This window comes from Hyperolius riggenbachi, chromosome 2, assembly GCF_040937935.1.
Source record: "Hyperolius riggenbachi isolate aHypRig1 chromosome 2, aHypRig1.pri, whole genome shotgun sequence".
NCBI classification, from domain to species: Eukaryota; Metazoa; Chordata; class Amphibia; order Anura; family Hyperoliidae; genus Hyperolius; species Hyperolius riggenbachi.
In genome coordinates this window covers 317,395,441-317,419,232 of record NC_090647.1, presented here as the reverse complement: position 1 = coordinate 317,419,232, position 23,792 = coordinate 317,395,441, and the positions used below count along the sequence as shown (strand labels likewise).

At 45.3% G+C, this 23,792-nt stretch overlaps 1 protein-coding gene across 1 annotated transcript in view; it reads right to left on the bottom strand.

Moving 5' to 3' along the window:
• Nucleotides 1–23,792, bottom strand: part of THEMIS2 (thymocyte selection associated family member 2) — a 136,386-nt gene that overhangs the window by 73,345 nt on the left and 39,249 nt on the right. Inside the window, exons 2-4 of the mRNA XM_068266126.1 lie at nucleotides 12,076–12,216; nucleotides 7,501–7,905; nucleotides 199–1,265 (exon numbers count right to left, since the gene is read on the bottom strand). Of these exons, the coding sequence (XP_068122227.1) occupies nucleotides 199–1,265; nucleotides 7,501–7,905; nucleotides 12,076–12,216 (1,613 nt within the window). The remainder of the gene's footprint in view (nucleotides 1–198; nucleotides 1,266–7,500; nucleotides 7,906–12,075; nucleotides 12,217–23,792) is intronic.

Below are 23,792 nucleotides of genomic sequence, written 5' to 3'. Positions count from 1 at the left end.
TGCAGCTGGCGACGCAATACTGCGTCGCTGGTCCTGCAGCTGCCACTTTGCCGACGCGCGTTATGAGTGCGCGGTCGGCAAGTGGTTAATATAGTACTATTGTAGTATGGTAAGTATACGAACTAGAGATGTTTCATCAAATAAAAAAAGAAAATTGTAACAATTATAATTGACATGAAAAAATATTAAGTTTTGTACCTTCAGCTCAGGATGAACAGGCTTTTTTGACTTTCCTGTTTTTTTGCTTGGTTTATCATCTTTAGGTTTCACCTGTCGTTTTGGAGGCCTAGGTGGTGGAAGTTGTTGGTTTGGTAGATCTTTTCTCAAAGAATAATAAAAACTTTCCATTAACTCTTCTAACTTGGTGGAAATAGTAAGCTCCTCTGTTGAAGGGTCATAACATTCTTGTAATATCAGTGAAATGTCAAGGTATTTAATAGGTAACTCAAAGCATTCTGAGATGTTGTCCAACAAACTGATCAATAATACAGGTTCTTCAACCATCTCTTCCAGCCTCAGAGAAGAAAAAGAAGGCAAAGGGTCACTGGATAAAGATGCATCTTTTGCTACAACCTTCACTTCACACGGCAATTTTAGTTTTTCTATTATATTGTTAATGCTGTACTTTTTGTGGTCTTTAACTTCCTCTACAAAGCGTCCTTCCATGTACAAAGGAAGCATAATTGTTTCCACTTCCTCCTCATCCTCATCATCTGTTGATTCTTTATTACACATTAAAACGTCAACTTCTCGTGGTTCATTCTCATAGGATAAAATGGTTTTGGTGTGATGTACAGTATGAAGATGATCGCCAATACAAAGTGAAGGGAAGTTGTCATCACTGCTCTCACAGTCCTGGGTCACCACAACAGATAACTGTTCTCCTCCCACTACTTTGGTCCAAAGGTCATAAATTGTTGAAAACTCTCTTGGCCTTCGGCGAAATTTACCTTTGTATTGTTTGTGGATGTAAAAAAATCGGGAGGTCTTACCCTTACAGCCTGTGGCCAGCACTTTTTGGGAAATAATTCTTCTATGGATTACAATCCGTTTTCCTTTCTGTAGAGCAGAATAAGTGTCATTTTTAGCAAAATGGTTGCATTCTGCTGTATGCAGTATTTCTGCTACAACTGGAAACTTGCTCTCCCTCTCACAAACTTCTTCTAAGGACAGTGGTTGGATGAAGGTGAAGTTTTCACACTCATCAGTGATGTCTACTACATCCACTTCAAGGCTTGAAGGCATAAATACGAAACCTTTTCTCACTGAGTAATAAGAAAGAGGAATGGAATAATTTAATGAAAGACTTGAAAAGATACCATAAAATTCATTAAAAGTGAATGATAAATTACTACTAAATGGAACGTGGTGGGTCACAGGGGTAAATATGTGGAAGAAACTTTTGAATAATATTCTGACACCGGAAAAATATCACCTATAAGAATAGAGGCTGCTAAAAAAAAAGTTTCACAGAACTTGGACTGTTGGTTAAAGAACCCAATCACAGTTACTAACTCTTAATAGACCTGGGACCATATCTCTTGTACACAGTCTACCTAAATTGTCATAGTGCACTTTATTTCTAGCACTTTATCTACCTACTGATATGTAATCCATTGCTAGGCTTTTATTATGTTATAATTGTCACTGCAAATGTTTCATTGTTTTCATTCATATGAAAGTGGTGGCTGCCATATTTATTTCCTTTTAAACAATATCAGTTGCTTGGTAGGCTGATCTCTCTGGCTGCAGTCGTGTCTGAACCACACACCTGAAACAAGCATGTGACTAATCCTGTCAGAGTTCCGTCAGAAATACCAGATCTGCAAATTTGTTCAGGGTCTATGGCTAAAAGTATAAGAGGCAGAGGATTAGCAGGATAGCCTAGTTTATGCCATAGTGACTGTTGCATTCTGGTATTTGTGTGTACGTGTGTGTTCTGATTGCATGAAAGGATGCCCTGTCCAGAAGGTTTAGACAGGATGCTGTTAACTGAAGGGGGGGGGGGGGGGGTGGGGGGGGGGGCAGAATTTTACTATTTGCCATGGGCGCTGTCTTACCTAGATTACGGTGACCATACGTCCCGCTTTACCCGGGACGCGTCCCGCCTTCGGGGGGCGCTGTCCCAGGCTGCATGAGGTCCCGGGAAACGTCCCGCTTTTAGCAGCGGGACGTCCCGGCCTCGGGACTCTGGCCACCGTACAATGAACTAGCCGCAGCGTCTACTAGACGCTGCGCTAGTTCATTCCCCGCAGCCCCGCTCCAGCCTGCAATGTTCTCCGGCAGGCAGAGCAGGGCTACGGGAAGATGGCGTCCGGAGGCGGAGCCCTGTATTGGAGACTATTTGTCTCCAGTACAGAGCTCCGCCTCCGGACGCCATCTTGCTGTAGCCCTGCTCTGCCTGTGAGAGGCTGAGCGGGAGATTGAAGATCGTCCAGGCCAGGGGGAGCTGCACCTGAGGCACCAGAGGCCGGCTGCGTGAGGGGACGTCTTCTGCCAGGTGAGTAAATGCCTTTTCTTGCAGGTGAAGTGTTTGGCCGCATTGCGTGTATTTTGTACTGACATGTTTGCCCGCAGTGCGTTCTTGTACTGACATGTTTGGCCGCATTGCGTGTATTTTGTACTGACATGTTTGCCCGCAGTGCGTTTATCTTGTACTGACATGTTTGCCCGCAGTGCGTTTATCTTGTACTGACATGTTTGCCCGCAGTGCGTTTATCTTGTACTGACATGTTTGCCCGCAGTGCGTTTATCTTGTACTGACATGTTTGCCCGCAGTGCGTTTATCTTGTACTGACATGTTTGCCCGCAGTGCGTTTATCTTGTACTGACATGTTTGCCCGCAGTGCGTTTATCTTGTACTGACATGTTTGTCTGCAGTGCGTTTATCTTGTACTGACATGTTTGCCCGCAGTGCGTTTATCTTGTACTGACATGTTTGCCCGCAGTGCGTTTATCTTGTACTGACATGTTTGCCCGCAGTGCGTTTATCTTGTACTGACATGTTTGCCCGCAGTGCATTTATTTTGTACTGACATGTTTGCCCGCAGTGCGTTTATTTTGTACTGACATATTTGCCCGCAGTGCGTTTATTTTGTACTGACATGTTTGCCCCCATTGCGTTTATTTTGTACTGACATGTTTGCCCGCAGTGCGTTTATCTTGTACTGACATGTTTGCCCGCAGTGCATTTATTTTGTACTGACATGTTTGCCAGCAGTGCGTTTATTTTGTACTAACATATTTGCCCGCAGTGCGTTTATTTTGTACTGACATGTTTGCCCCCATTGCGTTTATTTTATGCTGACATGTTTGCCCACAATGCGATTATTTTGTGCTGAAATGTTGTCCATTGCGTTTATTATTTAATGGTCATAGTTGGCTGTGTTTCCTGCTTTGCGGTTATGGCATACTATTAAATAGCATCACACAGTTTCTGCACACCTATGATGTGAATCCACGTTTGACCACATCACGGCGTAAACACTGCTTTCTAATGCCTCGCTGTTGCATCATTCTGTTAGCTCCGCCCATAGAATGTCATGACCTATTTTTCGGCGCGGCACGCGGGCCCCCCCCCCAATTCACCCCGTCCCAGGTTGAGCCTACAAAAATCTGGTCACTCTACCTAGATACGCTACTGGTTGGGATCAGGTGTGACAAGAATCAGACCAGACACCATAGAGCAGAGTGGGAAATGAAGCTGTGGAATTCGGATACCGGAGGCATAAGCAGAATACTGATAAAACAATAGTGCAACAAGGAGAGTAGATGGAATAGAAACTACAAAATATTGTAATGACATGAGGACAGGAAGTAAGAAAATGGGGCTCATTAAACTGGTGCTAGATGTAAGATGAGGCAGCACAAATTCAGCAGAGATCAGTGAGAGCTAAGTAGAATGGGACAATAAAATAGTCGGAAAGGGAACCTCAAACAAAAGCTGCACTAAGTAAAAAGGCTTTATTTGTTGTGCCAAAAAATTGAATAATTGGAGGAATTCCCCTTTAAAAGTTAAATGCACCTAAAAAGTATTTTTTTCCACTTGAATTTTAAAAGATAGCAATAACGGCAAATATATTTGCAACTTCTCAATACATCATAATAATAATCATAATGTACCCAAGTTAAGACTTTGTCCACAGATCATGCTTATAAAGGCTTGTATACTCAATTAACTATTCCGCCCAACTATCGTCTAAACTTGGTCTGGTCGAGTAGTACATTAGTACAGGTAGTAGTACAGGTACGGGTGTGTGTACACTGGCAAACGACAAGACGTCCATCTGATAACAGGCGGTTTGCCAGATCCAACCGGCATATCAATCTGCCCAACTATCATGCCAGTTTGCCCATGTGTGTTCAAGTCGTTTGTTGTTTTTGAATGCAGATATGTTGGTATCTAAATGAGTTGGTTGTTTAGCTGATCAGCGCTTGCGTACATAATTGTTGTGTAGATTACAAGTCAAGTCAAGATGATGTTGTGCGGACAGTCGTGTATTTAGGCTCTGTTCCCACTAGAGCGGAGAACAGACTGTTTTTGTCCATTCTCCGCTCATTGCTAAGCAGAGAGTCAACGGCTTCTATGTTAAACACGCTGTAACAGATCCACGGGATCCGTGCCAGTAAGCGGATCGCATTTCTGTGCAGTCCGCGATAATCCCGGGCCAGGCGGATGCATTTCCCCATAAAGCCTATGGGGAAGTTTATCTGCCCTGGGCTCAAGCCGGATCACTGCAGACCATCAGAGCAGACATTATACTGTCCGCTCCTGCTGGCCACTCGTGATCTGGAAGCAAGTGGGAAGGGAACACAGCCTAAAGGTGGCCACACATCATACAATTTTTTAAATATCTGTTCAATTCAAGAATTGCAATACATTTTTCTGACTGATTGTAACATTTCAAAAATATGACCAATGTACCACACACGTATCTTCAATTTTTCCCCAATTATTATAAAAATGATTGGAAAATTGCTAGGATGTGTATATTAACCACTTGATGACCCAGCCTTTACCCCCCCTTAAGGACAATCGCTGTATTTGCTGATCTGTGCTGGGTGGGCTCTACAGCCCCCAGCACAGATCAAATGACAGGCAGAGCTACCAGACCGCCCCCCCTTTTTTCCCCACTAGGGGGATGATGTGCTGGGGGGGTCTGATCGCTCCTGCCTGCGTGTGGCTGGTGGGGGGGGCACCTCAAAGCCCCTTCCACCGCAGGATTCCCCCTCTACCTCTCCTTCCTCCCTTCCCCGGAGATCCGAGACTGTACAGGAACGGATCTGTCCTGTGCAGCCTCTAACAGGCTCCTGCCTGTCATGTGACAGCGATCCCCGGCCGCTGATTGGCCGGGGATCGCTGATCCATTACAACGCTGCTACTGTTAGCAGCGTTGTACAAATGTAAACAAAGTGGATTATTTCCGCTTGTGTTTACATTTAGCCTGCGAGCCGCGATCGGCGGCCCGCAGGCTATGCACGGAGCCTCCCGCCGTGAATTGACAGGAAGCCGGCTGCTTCCTGATTAATTAGCCTGCAGCCGGTGACGCAGATCTGCGTCGCTGGTCCTGCAGCTGCCACTTTGCCGACGCGCGGTATGAGTGCGCGGTCGGCAAGTGGTTAATAAACTGACAATCCAACACACACCATACAATCTTTAGAAAGATTGAAGAAAAATATCTGGCATTCTGGATCGATTAAAATAGAAGGAGATGGGAAATCCAATCTGATTTTTCAGTAGAATGAAAAAAAAAACTTTCGATTTTTTCGGGAGATCCGATCGTTTTTATTGAATTGCCGTAAAATCAGATAATTGTATTGTCTTGTGTGTGGCCACCTTAAGTTGCACATGTGTACGAGCCTTCAAACACATCTGCAGAGGTTGTGCACACATAAAAAAGAAAGAACACAGCGCTCCTGTGCCTGTATAGTCTTCTGCTCTTCACATAGACAAGCACTGGCGTCAAGTGAGAAGTAATAGATAGTACATGCCCAGGAAAAAGTGCTGTGTAATCTAATGTTGTTTAAAGATCTTTATCTTCTTTGTATTGTGTACTCTGTGGTTTACAGCTCTGTGGTTTACAGCTCTCCTCTAAAGGCGCGTACGCATGCCGGATTCGCTCGGCGGATCTGTCAAAACCAGCCTTATCAGCCTGCCGACAGGCTGTACACACTGGCAAACTGTCGACCCGTCATTTGCAGGAATCCGGCGTGTGTATGCGCTTTAAGGGCTTGTTCACATTTGTTCAAATGTTCACATTTGCTGCTTGCGAACAATCACGTTCGGGTCCACGATCGCGATTCGGCGAGTGAAATCTTGTCATTTGCGCTTGTGATTCTCATTCAATAGAACGAGAATCACAGCGTGATTAATTGAAATCGCAAATGTTGCAGTGTGAATGTATCCATATTATCCATAGGGATACATTAGCAGCAGCGCTTTGCTGATCGCCAGCAATCAGCAAAGCGCTGAAAACATGCCCAGTGTGAACTAGCCCTAAAGGTGGCAACTAACAATCTAATTTCTAGTGAGAAATCGTTTGAGCGATCAGAAATTCTGATCGGAAGGGAAATCGTTCACTACACCATCAACGAACCAATCTTTGCTTCTTTGCTTCTTATCTATCACAACCAAAAATCCAAATTTTGTTTCGACGAAATTTCAAAAGGACGACTATTTTTATAATCGTTTGCAATCGATTGTGCCCATCAACTGACATTATTTACAACCAATCCAATCAGAATTTCTGATCGCTCAAACGATTTTTCGCTAGAAATTGAACAGTAGTGGCCACCTTAAGTCATACGATGGGCTGCTGAATGGGTTCTGAGTTTGTGCTCTTGTTCTCATTGGCATGCAATTTGATTTAATTTTTTTTTATTTACATACAGTAATTTATTGTCAGTGATAGACACATATAAAAAGTTTTAAAAGTTTTAAATTCAACTTGATGATGGACAGTATCATTTATGATCCCCAATGACTGCTAGCCTATTTATGCCTGAGCACACTTTTCACACTGTGGCATTGCGGCAATTTGCCGCAGCTTAACGCTAGTCTAATGAAAGTCTATGGGTAAAATCATTTTACATGCGGTGCATGTTAGCGCGCGTGTCTGCGTCGACGTACGGCAGACCGGAAATCATGTAAGTCTATGGCGACACGTGTCAGTGTGAATACCCACTGCAGGTTTTACGTGTCACGCATGTGCGGAAGCGTATTTTTTGTAATACACTTTTGCATACGTCATTGCTTTCCCGTCAGGAAGTGAGCGTCCCTTCCTGCTTGGCCGGATACCAACAGGGAATACAGCATAGTAGCACGGTATTCCCTGAAGGCCTGTTTTTAGCGGTGCGGTTTTTTTTGCACCGCAGCGCTGACACCAAATTACAGTGTGAAACCGGCCTTAGGGAATGAGGACTTTTCTGTAAAATGGAAAAACATTTTATACAGCAACACAGAGATTTTATATTTTCAGTATAAGCTGATAGCATACTTACTATGCATAACTGTTTTCACTTCAAATACCGGAAAGATCTTATATGTTTCAGATCCCATAGCGCTGCATTTATAGGTACGTTTCAATAAAACTGGAGACAGCAGGACTTGCTCCAGTGTGTAGGAATCTGTATTTTTACATTCATAAAATTGTCCTTGTGTGGATAAGGGAATTGTGATGTTGTATGAATGAGGATCATAATAGACCTGGCATTCAGCACAATGGGTTTCTTTATCAACTGACGATAAGTAAACAGGAAGCTGCTGCTGAACCACATGATCTCCCACAATAAAATCGGAGGCAGAAGTAAACCAATATGGAAGCATGTGGTCTCCACAGGATAATTCTTCATGTAGCTCTCCAAGAGTGGCGTGTGCACAGTTATTTCCACAGACTTCAAAAACACCTGGAATACAGACATGTGGTTTAGTTAAATACGTCAAATAAAAATGATCATGCTTTTCATATAGTAAATGCTACTGTGCAGAACACTTCCATTGATGGGAGCGTGCCCGCTCATAAGCCGCCAACTCGACTTGGATGGTGATCTGTAGGGAGCGGACAGGGGGACCCTGGAGCAAGATGGAACTGCAGAGAGGCTTCTAGGGGCTGCTAGAGGCCTCAGGTAAGTAAAGCTTACTATGCTTTGCTCACCTTGGGATTCCTTTAACAAGTAGTGCATTGGATTTGAGCGACACAATTCTGATGTCTGAAGTTAATTTGGTTAGTAGTAGTAAATGAAATGTTTTGGTCACTTCTCGACACAACCAAAGAATTAAAGGGAACCCGAAATAAGAGCTATATGGAGGCTGCCATATTTATTTCCTTTTAAACAATACAAATTTCTTTGCAGTCCTGCTGATATTTCTGATTTTGGTAATCTCTGAATCACACACCTGAAACATACGTGTGGCTAATCTAGTCAGACTTCAGTCAAAGCACTTGATCTGCATGTTTTATTAGGGTCTATGGTTAAAAATATAAAGATGACCGATTGCTTTGTGTCCACAGACCGTCCCTCATACCTTAACCAGTTTACCCCCGGCGGTCCGAATTTCTCCGTCCCTTTTTCCATCCTTTCACCCCCAGGGATGGAGAAATCCGTACCTTCCGCGCTCCCGCCGCTCGTGCGCGCGCACCCGCCGCTCGTGCACGCCGCCGCCCGCTCGCCCGGAGATCAATGAACGGGAAAATCCATTCCCGTTCGTTGATCTAAGCCCCCGCAATGATCCGCTGCTTCTATTAGAAACAGCGCGATCATTGTGATTCTCCCAGCCTCCTACTGCTTCCTGTAAGCGTCCTTCCGGACGCTTACAGGTCGCATGTAAACAGACTCACTGTGGCCATCTTGTGGCCAAATAGTAAACTACACCCTAAAAGCATTTTACACATACAAATATATTGGATTACACAATAAATTAACTCATTACCTCCCACACTCCCCAATTTATTTATTTTTTTGTAATTTAAATTTTTTTTACAAAAATACAATAAAAAAAACACATAAATAGTTACCTTAGGGACTGAACTTTTTAAATATTTATGTCAAGAGGGTATAACACTATTACTTTATAAACTATGGGCTTGTAATTAGGGATGGACGCAAAACTGAAAAAAATGCACCTTTATTTCCAAATAAAATATTGGCGCCAAACATTGGCCTCAATTCACTAAGATCATGCTAGAGATAATAAGGCAAGAGAAAACTTACCTCCACACGTGAGAGAGTTATCTTACCTCTTCATTCCTTAAGTTACCTCTCCTGTAGTTAATTTACCTCCTCTGTAGTTAATTTACCTCCTCTGTAGTTAATTTACCTCCTCTGTAGTTATTTTCACATGCAGCTAATTAACAGCCTGTCTTTAACTCTGGAGTTATTTTAAGGATTGGAGAGTTAATTTAAAGACAGAAGAGTTAACTTTAGGCTTGCCTGAGGTAAAATGTTTCCTGAATACTACATGCCTTATCACCATGGTAACAACTCTAGAAGAGTTATTAAAGATAGGAGATAAGTTTAGTGAATTGAGGCCATTGTGATAGGGACATAATTTAAATGGTTTTATAACTGGGACAAATGGGCAAATACATTTCATGGGTTTTAATTACAGTAGCATGCATTATTTAAAAACTATAATGGCTGGAAACTGAAAAATAATTAATTTTTTCCCACATTTTTCCTATTTTCCCATTAAAACACATTTAGAATAAAATAATTCTTGGCTTAATGTCCCACCTAAAGAAAGCCTAATTGGTGGTGGAAAAAACAAGATATAGTTCATTTCATTGTGATAAGTAATGATAAAGTTATAGACAAATGAATGGAAGGAGCGCTGAAAGGTGAAAATTGCTCTGGTGGTCAGGGGGTAAAACCCCTCAGTGGTGAAGTGGTGCGTACACACGGCTGATTTTTCAAATCGGGTGTGTGTACAATCGGTGGTTCGCTGATAAGGCTGGTTTTGACGGATCCGCATTTTTTTTGTATTGAATTCAATATTTTAAAAAAAGTTAGTAAAAAAATGCCTGAAAATTAATTAATTGAACCACTTTTTGTCCAGAAATCCTGGAGAAATTTAACGTCAGGGAGGTTAAAGTCACCTTTAAAAAAAGAGTTTCACTTACCTTCTACCAGTCCCCTGCAGTCGTCCTGTGCCCGCGTCAGTCCTCAACCATCCTCCGTTCCCCAGCCGCGGCTTAGTTTTGTAAGCCACTGCACCTGCGCAGCTATGGCCACGCGTATCTTGTTCGGTACCCAGTCCGCAATAGCATCCTGTGCAGGACGCGATTGCAGACGGGAACGCGAGCAAGAATACGCGTGGCCAGAGCCAAGCAGGCGCAAAGCAAAGGCCCACTAACTAGCAGTCGGTAAAAAACAAAACTAAGCCACAGCGGGAAACTGAGAATCGTTGAGAACCGGCGCGGGCACAGGATGACTGCAGGGGGCTGGTAGAAGCCCAGGTAAGTGAAACTCTTTTTTTTTTTTATCTAAAAAACGATCGAAAATCAGATTGGAACTGTTGGAAGTTATCTATCAAGCCATCTATCTACCGGAAAAGCTCAGCGTGTATTCCCAGCATTTCAAAAAGAAGAAGACTGCATAACATGGTGTCAGATTGCTGTATACCCTCGAAATTAACATATAAGCTTCTGTATGTGACATTAGTTTTGTATGTTTCTGATCCAGTTCTGTATCATGTCTGAGGAAGAAACTTAAAGGGGCACTATGGCGAAAAATTGTAAAATTTAAAATATGTGCAAACATAAACAAATTAGAAGTACGTTTTTTCCAGAGTAAAATGAGACAAAAATTACTTTTCTCCTATGTTGCTGTCACTTACAGTAGGTAGTAGAAATCTGACAGAAGCGACAGGTTTTGGACTAGTCCATCTCTTCATGGGGGGATTCTCAGGGATTTATTTATTTTCAAAAGCACTTAGTGGTGGCTGGATAGAGTACTGGTTAAAGTGGATCCGAGTTGAACTTTTACTCATTGCATAATTGTGTTCCTTTCCTATTGTTTATAGGGCATTCCTCAAGCCAAATACTTTTTTACTTTTTTGTTTTTGTTTTAATACTCTAATTCCCTATAAACTAAATAAGCCACGCCCACAGGTTCATAGAGCCTTGGCAGTAGCAAGGGCTCATGGGAGCTCAGTCTGGGCAGGAGGAGGGGGAGGTGTTACTAGCAATTGATTTCAGAGGCAAAGGGGAGGAGGAAGGAGGAGAGGGGATTAGGCTGATGGCTCAAGATACAGATAAGCCTGCTTCTGTGTTTAATGTTTACAAACAACATGGCGGCTGTTATTGTATCACAGGAATAAATAATCATATTCTATTAAAACTGTTTGCAGCTAGCTTTGCTGTGTAAACCATCTAAACTTTAGATAAGATATATAGACAAGTTACTTGTTATAGTTAGTTTTTCATCTCGGATCCGCTTTAAGGGCTCTGCCTTTGACATGGGAGACCAGGGTTCGAATCCTGGCTAGGTCAAGTACCTATTCAGTAAGGAGTTCAAGGCAAGACTCCCTAACACTACAGGGTGGCCTCTTGAGCGCGTCCCAGTGGCTGCAGCTCTTGAGTGCTTTGAGTCCGACAGGAGAAAAGCGCTATACAAATGTTCGGATTATTATTATTATTAGTGAATGGCAGTTGCTCTGTCCAACTGCCAAAAAACTCTGTAGCGAGCAGGGAAGCTGGCCAGCATCATTGTTTAAATGCTTTTTAGGGAATATATTTATAAAGAATAAAAGCCTTGCTGAGAATCCCCTATGCAGATCCGTCTGGTCGATCTCTCGCGGGTTGAGCGTTGGGGGTCGGTGGGTGCCGTATAGGCTCTTGATTGTCAGCTGAGGAGGTGGTTATCGGCCACTTTGCCCACTTAAGTCAGGCGTGTTTAGGAGGCATTAGACAGATCATACTGCGGGTAGTCTTAATTCCATTGATTAGACATCCTAAAATACTGAAATGTATCGGTATACAGTACAATCTGTAATCTGCTGTCAAATCTATGAATGTGTTTGGTATAGATGTATCTTTATGTAAAGAAAAAAAATGATGCATACACATGAATTTTTACCTTGGAAGTTATCAGGGAGTTCCTCTCTCTTTTCTGTTGTCTGATTTACAAGATGTACGGACTGCAATTCCTTTCCAATGACTTTCAGCAAATCCCCAGTTGATAAGCAGCATTCTGAGCCACTGATATCATACACTGAGCCTGAAGGAGTTAGCAAAAGGGAAAGTTAACACGGAATAAAATGAAATACAAAGTATGCTTTAATTTTTTAATATACTAACTTTCAAATCTGATTTTTTTTTTTTTAAGAGAGAATATTGCCAAATTCTGAATAATGACTGTCAATGCACTTGTTACTAGACTATACAATTCAGTTTTGCTTTCAATAATTAATAAAATCATATTGTTCATTTTTCCCTACTACAAATGCTGAATAACACTTTTTATCCTAAATGAGACATTCAGGGCCCATTCACACCTATGTAATTAGCGGGCGATTCCCACTAATCGTTAAAGCGCTAGTGCTTTGTTATCCTATGGCAGTGTTCTCACTGCCGCGATTGGCGCAGATCACAGGCATTTTGCGATTAGCGCCAATCGCAAACATGTTACCTGCAGCATTTTCTGGCCGATTCTAGAGCGATCGCGGTACAGTGCTTATAAAGAGCTGACCGCGATCGCTCTGGAATTGCGGAAGTGTCCAGTGATTTTTACAGCGCCAATCGTGGTAAAATCACTAGAGCAAGACGTTAGCGCTAAGCGCTAGTGTCTTGCTACTTCAGATGTGAACATTAGAGGCGTTTGCAATCCTGAAGTCAGGCATCATTGCTTGCACATACATGATACAAGTATTTAGTCGTAATTTGTTTTAGATGCCTTTCTATTGTGTCTACAGGTGATCACTTATCTAAACCAATCACAAACGATTGTATTCAGGATCCTGCTTTCAGTATCAGAAATGTAACCCTGCCCTGTCAGTAATGTTTAGCATAGGATATTATGGCCCACAGCCTTCTCCTCAAAGCACTCTGGGAGATCATATGATGTTCCTCCTCACTTCACAGAAAAAAAAATATTCCACTGTGATTCACCCTGTCAGCAGTAAATATGCTGGCATCTCTGATAGCAGCACGGTGACATAGCAGTTAGCACTCTTGCCACCGCTGGATCCCTGGTTTGAATCCCAGCCAGGGCACTACCTGCATGGAGTTTGTATGTTACCCCCGTGTCTGCATGGGTTTCCTACAGGCACTCTGGTTTATTCCCACATCCCAAAAACGTACAGATAAGTTAATTGTCTTTCCCCTAAAATTGACACTAGACTTCGATGGGCGAAGTGGTGGCTGGATAGTGTAATGGTTAAGGGCTCTGCCTCTGATACAGGCGACCTGGGTTCGAATCTCGGCTCTGCCTGTTCAGTAAGCCAGCACCTATTCAGTCTCCCTAACACTGCTACTGCCTATAGAGAGCATCCTAGTGGCTGCAGCTCTGGCGCTTTGAGTCCGCCAGAAGAAAAGCGCGATATAAATGTTCTGTGTTTGTTGTTTGATATGACTATAGTAGGGATTTGATTGTGAGCTCCTTTGAGGGACAGTTAGTGACAAGTCTGCGGAAGATGTCAGCGCTATATAAATAATAATACAAATTTGAGACTGTAAATCATGGTCAGTTAAGATTTTACAATCGCCAAACACTGAACAAATAAATTACAAATTAACATTGTAGGACTAACAAGTTTTATTCATTAAGTTTCATACAGTGAAGTTTAAGTGGAGAGGTAGAGGAGGCTTCCTGTGTTTTAGGAAGAACAGTTTCCCTGAACCTCTGTAGTTGCACTTGCTCTTGCTTCCCTTTGTAGATACCAAATCTGGACTCCCAGTTGCTACACACTTTCGGTCCAACGGACACAGCATGGATGATCTTCGTGTCACTGCCCTGAAGGGCGGCTTCAAAACGTCAAATGACCGATTTAATAGCAGAAACAAAATGTATAAATTGTTTCAAAGCTGTGCAGAAGGGTTTGAATAAGGACAACAACTTTCTATATTGGTATGAGATTGATGATATATGAACTGTCTCAGCCACCCTAGCTGAACTTGTGAACTAAGAATTTACGATACCTCTGGGTCAATCCTAATACCAGGTCTGTGAGCAATAAAGTAAACAAGGATCCTTATCTTACCCCATTTAGATGGTTTGTTTGTATTAAGGCATCTTAATGATGTATTTATGCTTGAAAAAAATATCTGTTTTTCCTTTTGATGTTGCATGTATATAAGCTGTCTGTACCACCAGCTTGCAAACTAACAGGATGTAAACCTGACGAAGGCTGCAAGGCCGAAAGCTTGTTTATTCTTATTCATTTGTAGTTAGCCAATAAATGGTATCATCCTGATTTAAAACTTCTTGCTTTGTAGATATGTGACCTGAAGCTGACCTGCTGAAAGGACAGAAATGTCATGCATGCTCCTATTTTCTGAATTATGCTATTTGACTGAGCAGATTACCCAGTTTGCATCTCTGCAATTTTTTGCTAAATCTGAAACCAAGAACAATTGTCCATGACTCGCCTAAGCTGAGAAAATAACGTTGATGGGTTCTGGTTAATGATAACAACAGCATAGTTTTGTTTCGATAGGCTGGAAAAGGAAAAGCACACCTACAAGAGGTTCAAACCCCCTTACTCTCATACCAGTATAATATTGCCACAGCAAACTATGGAGCAGCAACAACAACAACTGTAATTGAAATATTGACAAAATAGGAGCTAAGGCAAAAAGAAATGCAAGTACCGTATTCTCATTTCATTTGTTTAATCTCTCTTATTTTGTGTGGTGATGAACACTAATGCACTGTCTCGTTTTTTACTTTTAATAAAGGATTTAAAAAGTATTTAGCCAGTTCTACATGCTCTATAGTATAGAAAAGTAACTGTAGTCTGCCTATCAATACTATGTGGGTTTACAACTCTGTATAATGGCAGTAGGTGATAAGGACATTTCTTAAAGTGTTAGTATTATTACAGTGATACTGCTGAATTGATGAGCAGGCTGAGCCGGATTTCTGGGAAGGACCAGGGCAGAAGCATGTAAGGGGCAGTTAACAAACCGGCATTTAACCTGCCAAACAGTGTCTCAATGACGGGTGTTCCGTCATCCACAGCATTCCCCACAATGGTACAGTTCCAAATTGTTCATCTGTATAGGCAAGGGCAGAGTGGGCGACTTGGCTTTTGCCCAGAATGCTCCTGCTCGTGGCTGCTGCGCAGAGCCATTTGGGAATACGATCAAAGTGAGTGCACAGAGTATACAGAACAACATGAAGGGGAGGCCAGTGAAGCTGAGGGGCCACGCAGGTAGTTGGGACACTGAAGAAGCCCCAGGTATGGCCACCTTGTGAATGCTGAATCAGCTCATGTACAAAAAAAAAAAAAGTTCACTCCCCATTCATTTCCTTCTCATCTTTCCCCATCCCCCTCTTGAGCCCCTCCCCCAACACACACAGACACACACACACACACACACACACACACACACACACACACACACATTACCAACCTTGAGCTTTATACATAAGATCACTGTAACCCCTAGCAATTGTTAGACTGATAGTTTGAGGCATTCGAGTGTGAATGCTGTACAGACAGCAGTGTTCAGCTATAGTTGAATGGTGTAGCAAATGATACGCCTCCATTTTTTACCTGATCTACTCTCATTCAGCTGTATTGAATGGGAGAGATGCATGCATTGTTGCATTTTTGTATTTTTGAGTATCACAAACTAATACGTACTGCTGAAATCAGTACAGAGATATGGTGGTGGAAATAAGAGCACACAGCCACAATCAGGGGGCAGCGTCCAAGCCATTCATGAAAGTCTACCGGGACGGTGTTCTGAGAGGCCTGCGCTGGACCCCGGGACTGGTGAGTATACGAAATTCCTGCCCTGTGTGTAGGTCACATCTCAGCTAAAAAAAACAAAAACACATGGTGGCAGATATCTGTGCGTGTGTGTATGGACAACAGTTAACAGATTAATTGGCATTGATTGTGAAGCATTTTTCATCTGGTTGGTGCTTAAATTACTGTCCTGAACATTGAAAAACAGATCTATGTTCAAAGTGAGGCTGCTAGGATTATCATCACACTCAGAAGTCTCTCAGGCCATCTATGGATTCCCTTGTCTAGGAGTCTTTTATTATGTATACACAGGCCTGGATTTACCATAAGGCACTGTAGGCACGTGCCTACAGGCATCTGAGGATGGAAAGGTGGCTCACTACTCTTCCCTAGTGCCTCCCTCCCACCTTAGCTGTGCAGAGTACCAAGCGGAGTGTAAATGAGAGGTTACTCACCCGGGTCTCTGCATTCCACTGACCAGATCTCCCTTCAGTTGGGGGCACCTCTGGCTACCCATTACTTTGGGGCACCTCTATCTACTTAATACTGAGGATCGCTCTGGCTACCTAATACTAAGGGGCACCTGTAGCTACCTATGAGGGGCAAGGGAAGTAAGGGAGAAGTGACAGCTGGACCAGCCAGTACACTTGTAGGGTCATGGAGGTTGAAGTCTAGGGTGCCAGGACATTTATACCTGTAAAGCCTGTGATGTAAATCCGGGCCTGGGTATTCAAATTACCCACATGTTATTAGTAAAGAAAGGAAATGTGTCTTGTGGATTTGCCTCTCCATTTGCAAAAGCATAAAATGAAATACACAGAGTCCTTATCTCTGTAGTACCCATTAGTTAATGACAAGGAATGAGGGACACACCACATAATAAACTCATGGCAAGAACGTGCCACAACTGATAAACAGCAAAAACACATTTACAAAGCCGCAAGTCAAGCATCAACAAGCATAATAGGAATACAAGTTAGGATAAAGAGCTCACAACAGAACCCCACATACAATTGAAGCCAATAAGGCTTGCAATCAATTAGGTAAGTACTTGTCCGCCCATGGTGACCAAACAGCATCAAATTTGTCCTCCTGGTCAGGCAGGGAGGAGGTTATTTAATCCAATAATACTCAGTCATCTTGTGCTGCAGAGTAATAAAGGGTATATAAGGAGACTTTTACTCGCAAGCTATAATGGCGTAACAGTGATAGGATCAGATGGTTAAACTTTCTACACCTCTCAGAAGTGTCATAGCACATATTGTAACTTCAGTAAAAAAAATTATGAATATGTGAAAATAAGATAAGAGGACACTAATGAACTTTTTATTGCCACATGCTATATACTAGAGAACATCATGATTGTGCATGGCCTTGTTAGCTAACCACATGCTGTATAATACATAATAGACAGTCTTGCCAACTGTCACAAGAGCCCTCAGTGGCTGACCGCACTTAGCCTTCTAAACGGTGCCAGCGCACAGATCGTGCGAACTCTGGTCGCAGTCAATGCGCAGGAACCGCTAAGAATTAGCCGCAGACAACTCAGAAGGGAGCCTGTGAGACACGGGTAATTACAACGTCACCTACTGGTTCAGAGTAAACTGCCACCACCGCGGTTACTATGGGACCGTGGGGCCCACTAACTGACTGACTAATCCTGCGAATAAAACGGTTAAACACACGATATTCTGTCTAGCCAACAACAAACAAACAGTAGCGTATCTTCAGAGACCCGGGATCATTTCTGTGTGTGCTGATAAGCAGGGTAGCGAAACAGTGAATGACTTGGGGAAAGTCGTTTTATTCACGCAATATAAATAATTAATATATACAGACAATTATGAAAATCAACAATTATTAAAACAGTAATAGCCAGTATGAAAAATAAAAGAAGGGAGAAAAATACTTAGTTCCTGGAAAGATGTCCTTATTGTGGGAAGAATCATAAAGTCCTTGGCTTCAAAGTCCAGAGTTCAGAGTTCAGACCAGGTGGATGCCAGCATATCCTCAAGCTGGCATCTGATGAGTGCAAGATGGTTCAGTGTGGAGGACACTGAGTTTGGGTCCTCTGCCATTCTTATGCCCCTGAGTCAGTAGGAGGGAGTGAGGGCGGGGAGCCACACACCCCCTTGGAGGATGAGATGAGCCCTCCCCTTATCCTGAGGACCAGAAATCATATCTACCCATATATGGGCTCCATCTCCCAGAACCGTACAGGTCAGGGCAGATTTATTAACATTTTCAGGTCTGTCTCGATTTACCCAGCGCCCTGATACCAGACATGAGGGGGTGGGACCCCTGTGGTATCACCAGGGCACTTTGAAACTGCCTAGCTGGCAGTCCTTACCTCCGAAGGTTCTGAAACTTCCTCAGAACCAGCACCGGGGCTCATGCTACACTTCCCCCCCCCCCGTTTGGTGAAGCTGCCATCTCAGGAACCCCAGAAATATTACAGATCTGGGAAGTTATGGATTATGCCATGAGCCTCAGGTTAATTCAGGAGGTGTTTTAGCTGCTAACAGCTGACTTTCCTTTGATCTTTAGCAGAGAACAGAGTGTCAAGACCTCCCGTGGATTCGTAGCCTGCTTGGCTGCACATTCCTTGGTTAATTAACATCTCCATGAGATCAGCTAAGTGTCACCTGGTTCCCAGAGCCAAAAGGGAAATTGTGCCTTCCACAGGGAATATGTCCAAGCTAATTAACACCTTCCCCCCAGGCTGTCATTTCAGCTAAGACAGATTTCCCAGCTGTTCCTAAGCAGAGGGATACTGCACATCAGATCTTGGTTTTATTGATCTGAGGCGCAATCGATGCAGGAATCGAGTGCGATCGTTCTTTTCTTCACGGGCGGTTCCAGGACGCGCCTGCGTCCCCGCAATCGTCCGTGACAGCCCTCCCCCTTGTCCGTGGCTTAGCCATTCATCCGCAAGATGTGTGGCGGCGCCGCTAACCTGGCTGACGGGCCTCGAGTTGCCGGTACGGCGGGAAAACCTATTGGAGCCTGTGGCTCGGTTCCCCTGGACCGGTCGCGGTCTGCTACCCTCAGGGTTGACCCAACATGGACCGTTCTGGACAGGGCGTTTGCGCCACTGCAGTCGGACGTGGTGCCTGCCGGGACTGCTGACAACGGGCAGTGGGTTGGTTAGGTCAACAGCCAGCCCACGCAGGGTTCCCCTGCTGAGTGGCTGTGGACCTAAGGGAACCCCGCGGGAATCCCTGGACCTTCCCAGCTCCTGACAGACGGCACATGCCCCGCAGTAGTTTGCTACATCCCTGTTCATCCGGGGCCAATAAAACTGGTTCCGAATACCGGCAAGTGTCTTGCGGACCCCTGAGTGCCCTGTCAGAGGATTACCATGTGCGGATTTCAGCACATGTCCCCTGAACGCACTCAGGACCACAAGCCATTTGGTATTCGCGTGGGATCTACCTGTAGGGGGCTGTACAGACTCACTGTACAGTCTCCCACCTTCCCAGTACACCTTGAAAGCGGCCCCGTCTGCGAGGGGCTCAGCGGCTTGCTGCCTGAGCACCTCCAGGCTTGGGTCACTTTGTAGTGCGGCTGAGAATACGGCGCTGTCAGTTTCAGCCAACTGGCTCATGTCACACGAGGCCAGCGGCTGAAAGGTCTCATCCCTGCGGTCAGAGGAGGGGGAGGAGGCCGGAACCCCCTCCACCTGTTCTGAGCTCGGGTTCTGAGCAGTGCAGCTGCGCGGTACTGCTAGCACAGGTACACTGTCAGAATGGCACAGACGGGCATTACTCAAATCATCATTGCATGCAGTAATGACATTGACAGGTATAGACATTTTTTCATTACAGACAGGTTGTACAAGAAACTCAGGTACAGTTACAGCATCATCACAACAGACAGCCTGTACATCAAACTCAGGTGCCTTTGAAGCAGGCACTATTGAACCTGGTACCCTTGAACTGGGCACATTCAACCCACCTCCCCCTGGTGCTCCCCCAAGTGTATAAAGTACCTGGTGGTGGGTGGAGAGTCCGTCTCCTTCCGTGAGCGACAAGGCGGTCGTGGCAGGTTCATAGTAGGACACAAGCTTGCCCAAATCAGTCCCTAGCAACACAGGGACTGGGAGATCCTTCATAACCCCAACAACCCTTTCGTGGACCCCTCCCACTCCCCAATCCAGCTTCACTCTTGCGTGGGCTATGTGGAAAAGGGTGCCCTCTACTCCAGTAAGGGCAAGGGATCGGCTGGAGCTGATGCTCTCCTTTGGCACAAGATGTGAGTGAACTAACGTGATGTCAGCTCCGGTGTCTCGAAATCCGGTGACAACTTTGCCGTTCACTCTAACAAGTTGCTGCTGGTCGGTTCGGTCGCGGATTTCCTTTCCGCGGGCAAACAGGACAAAATCGGATGATCCAGGCTGTGGTTCGCTGGCGGGTTGCCTCTGCTGTGGGTGAGGTGCAGGTGATGCAGATGATCCAGGTGCTGGTGGTGTCTGTCTCCGCTCCGGACAGTCGAATTTCATGTGTCCGGGCTGGCGGCAGTAGTGACAGGTGACCTCTCCAGGCGCTGCAGGCCTGGGTGCAGCAGCTGCGCTGGGTGGCCTCTGTGGCGGACGGCTCACAGGGGCAGGAGGGTCTGCCGAGGTATTGGGCTGACCTCCTCTCCAGCTGGATGGGACAGTTCTGCGTGTATCAGCCACCCGGGTAGTTGCAAAAGTCTCAGCAAGGTCTGCAGCGACAGTGGCTGAAGCCGGCCTGCGTTCTAGCACAAACTGGCGTACATCAGCAGGGCAAATGTTCAGAAATTGTTCGAGGACTATCAAGTCCTCCAGGACGCCATAAGACCCTTTGGTGAGGCCTAGAGTCCACTGCCGTAGTGTGGTGAGCAAGCTGCTGGCCACATCTCGGTACGAATCAGAAGACTTTTTCTGCCAGGCCCTGAACTTTTTCCGATAGGCTTCTGGCGTCAGCTGGTACTTCGTAATGATAGCGTCTTTTATAGCAGCATAATCATTATCCTTCTCCGCAGGCAATTCTGCGAAGGCATCAAGCGCTTTGTAGCGCAGCAAAGGTGTCAGATGTCTGGCCCACTGGTCTTGGGACAGACGATACTGACGGCATGCTTTTTCAAAAGACCGCAAAAACAAGTCAATGTCAGTGTCTTTTTCAATATTAGCAAATTTAAATTTTGCACTTACGGGTGCTGCAGCTCCTTCAGCAGGGAGGCTGGGCGGTGAACTCCGGCTGGCCTGTTGCACTTTTGCCATGTTTAGCTCATGCTGTCGTTGGCGCTCCCGTTCTCGCTCAGCGGCATCCCTCTCCGCGTGGCGTTCAGCAGCAGCAGCTTTGCGTTCTGCAGATTGGCGCTCCCGTTCCTCTCGTGCTTCCATGTACTGCATGTACTTGTCCAGGTCAGTCTCCATCAGCTTTTGTAATGCCTGCTGCATTACCGGGTCAGCACCCATGGACAGTCCAGTACTGGCCAGTTCCGGGCGAGTAATGTCAGAAACTCTGGGATTGGGGTCCATACTGACAGTCTCTGGCGTAACTGTTGCAACAGGGCCCGCAGGATGCTCAACCTCTGTACGCCTAAGATCTTCAGCCTCTGGTTCCCCTTGATTGTCAGATGGGCTGGTATCCACCTCAGCGGACACTCCCGGCTCCCGCAGTTGCTGGGCATCCCATCTGGACAAGTCTGCTATCAGGTCCCGTTTTGTCTTGCGGAGGATGCCAATGCCCCTCTCTTCGCAAAGATTTTCCAGGTCTGCTAGGCACATGTTCTGGTAGTTCCCGGACATTTCCATGCCAAATAAAATAAAACTTTGGGGAAGGGGTACTGGCTACACAGTCTCTCTGTATATATAAAAAATATATTGCCTTCCAGCTACACCAACGAATTAGTTCGTTTCTCGATAGCGCTAGCGCTATCGCAGATACTTTCAGCACAACACAGATCCCAACCGCTGCCTAACACTGTCACAAGAGCCCTCAGTGGCTGACCGCACTTAGCCTTCTAAACGGTGCCAGCGCACAGATCGTGCGAACTCTGGTCGCAGTCAATGCGCAGGAACCGCTAAGAATTAGCCGCAGACAACTCAGAAGGGAGCCTGTGAGACACGGGTAATTACAACGTCACCTACTGGTTCAGAGTAAACTGCCACCACCGCGGTTACTATGGGACCGTGGGGCCCACTAACTGACTGACTAATCCTGCGAATAAAACGGTTAAACACACGATATTCTGTCTAGCCAACAACAAACAAACAGTAGCGTATCTTCAGAGACCCGGGATCATTTCTGTGTGTGCTGATAAGCAGGGTAGCGAAACAGTGAATGACTTGGGGAAAGTCGTTTTATTCACGCAATATAAATAATTAATATATACAGACAATTATGAAAATCAACAATTATTAAAACAGTAATAGCCAGTATGAAAAATAAAAGAAGGGAGAAAAATACTTAGTTCCTGGAAAGATGTCCTTATTGTGGGAAGAATCATAAAGTCCTTGGTTTCAAAGTCCAGAGTTCAGAGTTCAGACCAGGTGGATGCCAGCATATCCTCAAGCTGGCATCTGATGAGTGCAAGATGGTTCAGTGTGGAGGACACTGAGTTTGGGTCCTCTGCCATTCTTATGCCCCTGAGTCAGTAGGAGGGAGTGAGGGCGGGGAGCCACACACCCCCTTGGAGGATGAGATGAGCCCTCCCCTTATCCTGAGGACCAGAAATCATATCTACCCATATATGGGCTCCATCTCCCAGAACCGTACAGGTCAGGGCAGATTTATTAACATTTTCAGGTCTGTCTCGATTTACCCAGCGCCCTGATACCAGACATGAGGGGGTGGGACCCCTGTGGTATCACCAGGGCACTTTGAAACTGCCTAGCTGGCAGTCCTTACCTCCGAAGGTTCTGAAACTTCCTCAGAACCAGCACCGGGGCTCATGCTACACTTCCCCCCCCCCCCGTTTGGTGAAGCTGCCATCTCAGGAACCCCAGAAATATTACAGATCTGGGAAGTTATGGATTATGCCATGAGCCTCAGGTTAATTCAGGAGGTGTTTTAGCTGCTAACAGCTGACTTTCCTTTGATCTTTAGCAGAGAACAGAGTGTCAAGACCTCCCGTGGATTCGTAGCCTGCTTGGCTGCACCTAGGCAGCCTTTGGTTAATTAACATCTCCATGAGATCAGCTAAGTGTCACCTGGTTCCCAGAGCCAAAAGGGAAATTGTGCCTTCCACAGGGAATATGTCCAAGCTAATTAACACCTTCCCCCCAGGCTGTCATTTCAGCTAAGACAGATTTCCCAGCTGTTCCTAAGCAGAGGGATACTGCACATCAGATCTTGGTTTTATTGATCTGAGGCGCAATCGATGCAGGAATCGAGTGCGATCGTTCTTTTCTTCACGGGCGGTTCCAGGACGCGCCTGCGTCCCCGCAATCGTCCGTGACAGCCCTCCCCCTTGTCCGTGGCTTAGCCACTCATCCGCAAGATGTGTGGCGGCGCCGCTAACCTGGCTGACGGGCCTCGAGTTGCCGGTACGGCGGGAAAACCTATTGGAGCCTGTGGCTCGGTTCCCCTGGACCGGTCGCGGTCTGCTACCCTCAGGGTTGACCCAACATGGACCGTTCTGGACAGGGCGTTTGCGCCACTGCAGTCGGACGTGGTGTCTGCCGGGACTGCTGACAACGGGCAGTGGGTTGGTTAGGTCAACAGCCAGCCCACGCAGGGTTCCCCTGCTGAGTGGCTGTGGACCTAAGGGAACCCCGCGGGAATCCCTGGACCTTCCCAGCTCCTGACAGACGGCACATGCCCCGCAGTAGTTTGCTACATCCCTGTTCATCCGGGGCCAATAAAACTGGTTCCGAATACCGGCAAGTGTCTTGCGGACCCCTGAGTGC